At 45.0% G+C, this 5,487-nt stretch overlaps 1 protein-coding gene across 1 annotated transcript; it reads left to right on the forward strand.

Moving 5' to 3' along the window:
- Positions 1-763: 763 nt before the first annotated feature.
- LOC310856738 (trypsinogen-like protein 3) lies at positions 764-4,257 on the forward strand (the record flags this gene model as incomplete). The annotated part of the gene is made up of 5 exons (XM_083762210.1): positions 764-803; positions 1,477-1,621; positions 1,705-1,958; positions 3,166-3,296; positions 4,051-4,257. 5 exons carry the CDS (start codon positions 764-766, stop codon positions 4,255-4,257), a joined length of 777 nt encoding a protein of 258 aa, XP_083618336.1.
- Positions 4,258-5,487: the final 1,230 nt, after the last annotated feature.

Here is a 5,487-nt window from a genome sequence, read left to right on the forward strand (position 1 = left end):
CCATACTCTCTCCGACCACCGTACCTTTCTTCGGAAAGATCAGACTTTTATTTTTTCTCCGAAGTAGAGTTCGGAGAGTCACAACATCTGGGAGTGCAGCTTTCAGAACAAAAATTCGGAGGAATGCGTTTCAGAAGTTGCGAGTGACGTCATGAGTCATGTTGTAGTTGTACCGGAGCTTTCCGATGAAATGTTTGGTGGTCGTAGAGAGTATGGACTGCCCTTCGTTCTAGCTAGAACTAACTCAGACTATCATCATACATTAAAAAAAATGTATGATCATACATGAAATAAAATAAAACTCATCAGTGACATCAGTGTCATACATTTAAAAAAAAAACTGAACCATTGTAGGCTAGTATGCAAGTAATCACAGGCAATCCCTATAACAATAGTTAGGGATTCAGGATTCTGTACCTGTATGTATGTCCTGAGTGTTAATAAATGTGGTTACGTCTACACTGTTACAAATGGAAACATTTACACATTTACTGTGTACAATCTTTCTCTGTCCAATTCTTTGGCAAGGGCATGGTTATTAACTATCATAAGCTCAGGTGTCGGGAATTGTTCTGATATGAAGAATACTATGACAAAAGGTAATGTGCTTTAGCCGGAAATCCACTCCCTGTCCTTCAAACAAGCTCAAGGATAGGTATATAAGAGCCAGACGGTCCAGGCTGTAGTCATGTACTATTTTGGAGAAACGACGACATACAACAACAAATAACAGAGAGAGAGAGAGAGAGAGAGAGAGAGCAACATGAAGCTACTAATACTGGTCATTGCTTTAGGATTCACTGGTAGGTTCAACACTCCCTGAATGACTTAATAATGTTGCTGACCAATAAACTGTGTGTACCTTCATTTTATAGGCAGCAACCTAATGTTGTATTTATTTAAACGATTGTCCATGTGGAAAATGTGGTCTTAAAATTTGAAAATAATTTTCAGCAATTCCCGACGCATTGTGAGCTTGTATTGGCTAGTTTCACTATACTTCATATGACAAAGTATGCAGGGCTTCAAGGACCACTTCATCCATTTTCAACATATCTTCATGTAATTGTTCCTCATTATAAGATGGCTACTCTGTCTCTCAGAGGAGAGCAGATGGTTCAGAAACCTGCCTACCAGTGACAGCATCAGGTTTGATTTAAAAACCTTTTTTTTTAGACAATGGCTGGAGAAAAGGCCTTAGTTTATAGTTTCTATTAACTTGGAATTCTCATCGCCAATGTCATGTCATTGGTAGGCAGGTTTCAGAACTGTACATAAGTTATGGTTACTCGCTCTGCATCTCATTGGCGGGTTATGGACCATAACCTTCCAATGAGATGCAGAGCAAGTACTTAAATTGTGGCATCTTATAATTGCCATTTGTGAGGAGACCAATTATAATGAAGACAAGGTTGAAAATGGACCAAGTGCTCCTTTAAGTGGTAAAAACCGTGTCTGTCTTGCATTAATACACAGGGGCAGCTCCGTTGGAAGATGACAAGGCATGCGAGCCTCACTCCAGACCGTGGCAGGTCAGGCTGCATGGTGGAGGAGCATCCTGCAGTGGTGCCCTCATCAACGAGTGGTGGCTGGTGACCTCCTCCTACACCTGTAACCCCAGGTAGAGGCCCCACGGTTGCTGCTACTGCTGAACTATTGCACTGTGAAACATCTTCTAATCTACAATCTCTTCTCTTCTCCCAGACCCTATAACACTATAGCATCTCTGGGGGTACATGACCTGAGCGCACAGGAGGGGACGGAGCAGCACATTCGCGTGGCGGATGTGGTCCAACATAACCCGTACCGCTCGCCCCTCCACAGCCTCACCATGGTCCGTCTGTCTGCGCCCGCTCGCCTCACCCCATTCGTCAGGCCCCTCCAGCTTCCCACACACTGCCCACAGCCAGGAGAGACCTGTACAGTCAGCGGCTGGGGCCGCACCGGCCAAAATGACTGTGAGTGCATCTCGTGTATTTCGGTTCAAATCAGAGGGCTGCCAACTGTTGATGTAGTCTAGGACCCCTATGTCTCATTTCTATACTGTGTGGAGTACAGCCCAAACGACACCGGTAGGGACTCCTTGAGACAAAATGAGTTGCATTGGTGTGGTTAGTTTTAGTTATTGTAATACATTCTATTATAATAAAAATATATTGTTAATTTACTGTTAATATTGTAGATGGGATAGAGGTAGAAAGTGACTGAAAGCTGAAAGGTTTGAGAGTGCTTGGCTGTGATTGGCATAGCAGCGTCAGCTGAGCTGTGATCGATCTACTTTTACAGGGACTATGATTGGTGTATGTCAGTTACGCTGTGTGGTTTGCTGTTGGTCTACTTTTGAAATGACTGTGATATAGGTGAGCTGTAATTGTTTGCCGTGATTGTGCTACTGACCTTGGGACATACACAGATGTCTACTCAGGGGACATGCTGTACAAACGCTGTTCTAGGCAGCTGGCCCCATTCAGCCACACCATAAAAACATATTCAGCAGAGTGTTTACGCTGTTGTAAAACGCCGGCGAATTATTCAAACGTCATGGCCAACCGGTCGCGGTCGAACTTGGATTTCGCCGTCTCTCGTTCTAGGAGTATGGAGGCTGAGACTTAACCTTAGGAACACAGTAAAGGGCCATACATGGCAATATACATTCGATTATATTAGTTTAGATTTGTTGTTTGTTTACTTTTTGTCCAAAATTATTCTGCCAAAACATAAGTGCACCACTAATGAGTAATTAACATGTTAACTACAGGGACTATAGGCTACTATTCATTTTAAACCAATACATATTTTAAAATGCATTAAATGGCATGCCAACAACACAATTATATTTAGCTTGCGGGATTCCTTTGTGTTAAGTCAAATTGCTCTTCATAATAGTTAAATGAATGGAATTCAACTATACCATTGGTCAAAGTCATAGTAGTAGAGTATAGCGTCATAGTCAGTGGACTACACATGATGACAGACCACCCGTGTGAGCCTTTAAGGCTGAATATTTTACTGTGTGCCTGTGCGGTACAGTGCATCAGAGGTAATGCCTCCCATCATTTGTCTGCATACACCTATCTCTCTGTGTGTGTGTGTCATGTGTGTGTGCGTGCGTGTGTGCGTTTTGAGAAAAACATAATCAGTATTTCCTCCTTCCTCTCTTCACAGACTCATCTCAGCTGAAGTGCATATCAGTGCCCGTCGTGGATGACCACACATGCATGAGCACCTTCCCAGGGGACCTCTACTGGAGCCCAACAATGATATGTGCTGGTCGAAACGGCACGGACAACTGCTTGGTGGGTACACGACATTAACCTCTTAAACCTCATTGACCAGGGTCCCCCAGGTGGGTTCTATTCGGTCCCCTCCCTTTCCCCTCTAGTCTACAACAAGTAGGAGATCTACAAGCTAACAGTTTGTAGATGTGCTCAGTGGCAGTTTTTGTATTGACTTGTACTTTCTTTTGAACTGTATCCATTCTACAAACTGAGTGTGAACACAATTTTCAATCAATCAATCAATGCCATTTTCACTGAATGTTCTCACCCAGAATAGGGATGCTAGGGATGCTACAGATCGGCATAACTGGCATGGACGAGAGCGTCATAATCTCGGGCTCTACCTCTGATGCCCCTGTTGCCCCCTCTATCTTTCTTTCACTCCCTTTTTTCATTCTCTCCCTCACTTCTTTGAAATTCCCCTTGCTTTGTTGCCATGAAAGTCACTAAGATTGCCCAAGCATGTATACAAAAGCTATTCATCAATGGATAAATAACCATGAAGTCTCTCTCCCTCTCTCTCTCGACTCTCTCTCTCTTCTTACGTGCCCTTCCCTTGTCCTTCTCTATACCCTCCCTTCCCCATATCCACCTTCTCGCCCTCCTTTCCCCCTTTCTTCTTTCTACCCTACCCTCCCTCTGTTTCTTCTGACCTCTCTCCCTTTGTTCCCTCTTTCCCTCTATCCTTCCCTCTTCCTTTTTTGTCCTTTCATCTTTCCCACCCTCCTCTTCCCTTGCCACCCCTTTCTTCCTCTCCCTCCGCGTCCTCCAGACGGACCGTGGCGGTGTGATGGAGTGCGGTGGTCAGCTGCAGGGCCTGTCCTGGCTCGCGCGTGGCTGCAGCGACCCCACGGACCCCAGTGTCTACACCAAGATGTGCAAATACAACGGCTGGATCGCCAGCGTGATGGACAGATACACGCCCTTCACCACCACTGCACTGCCTAAGACTACCTGGCCTGTGCGGAGGGGGCAATAAACCACTGCCTAAGACTACCTGGCCTGTACAGAGGGGGCAATAAACCACTGCCTAAGACTACCTGGCCTGTACAGAGGGAGCAATAAACCACTGCCTAAGACTACCTGGCATGTGCGGAGGGAGCAATAAAGCTGCGCCTGATAATCACGCCGTTGTCGCGAGAGCAAAGTTAGACTAGAGATTTGTCGGTACTGTCCTGTGATGTGACAGAAGTGTCACAAGTTTGATCCCTGCCACAGCAAATGTTTCCTCCTCGTCAACATGTCCTTGAGCCAGATCGGGCTCAACTTTTCTCGCCCACTGAAAGAAAATTGGCTCCGTGGCTGCCTCTCTCGCGAATGGAATACACAAACCCATTTTCAGCAGTGCTTTGTTAAATGGAAAGCACTGAACGCATATTCAAGACCGCGTGGCCATGAATGGAAAAGTAATTGTATACACAATAAAGATACAACTATGCAGAATATGTTACGGGGCTCGCTGATTTCATTACAGCGGTTACTGTGGCATTTCTCCTCTTTTTGATTCAGGAAATGTTCCCACAGCTGATTTACTGTAATGGACCCGATCATACATAACCCATTCTGACCGGGCACCCATTTTGGTGTCGGCATCATGTTATGCTTTAGCTATTGAAAAATAGCAGATCTACAAGCTCATATCGCGCCACCGAGTGGCGCGATACGAGCTTGTAGGTCTGCTATTTTTGAAAAATCGAAGAACGACTTTTTAGAATCTGATCTCAGGTCAGAATGGGTTCATCAGACCCAGTGTTTGTCCGGCGGAAACCTCGTATGAATCTGATCTCAGGTCAGAATGGGATAATATAGTGCATCAGCATCAGTGTACTCCTGGGGTGTGCGGTTGTGTGTGCGTACAGCATTCCAATATACCCATTACCCACATCCATGCATGTGTCATTTATTGCATATAGTTTATGACTGCTAAAACCATTGCTGCCATGTGTCTGGCATACAGAAGGTCATTGTCTATATGATGAACGGTGCACACGCACAGCTCTGTGCTCACTGACTTGTTCAAAAATAACCCATTCTGACCTGAGATCAGATTCATACGAGGTTTCCGCCGGACACACACTGGTCTGATGAACCCATTCTGACCTGAGATCAGATTCTAAAAATGTCAGTGGCTCTTTCGCGATATGAGCTTGTAGATCTGCTATTTTTAAATAGCTAAAGCATAACATGATGCCGACACCAAAATGGGTGC

This window comes from Protomyctophum parallelum (genome assembly GCF_964188405.1).
Source record: "Protomyctophum parallelum genome assembly, chromosome: 3".
Classification (NCBI taxonomy): domain Eukaryota; kingdom Metazoa; phylum Chordata; class Actinopteri; order Myctophiformes; family Myctophidae; genus Protomyctophum; species Protomyctophum parallelum.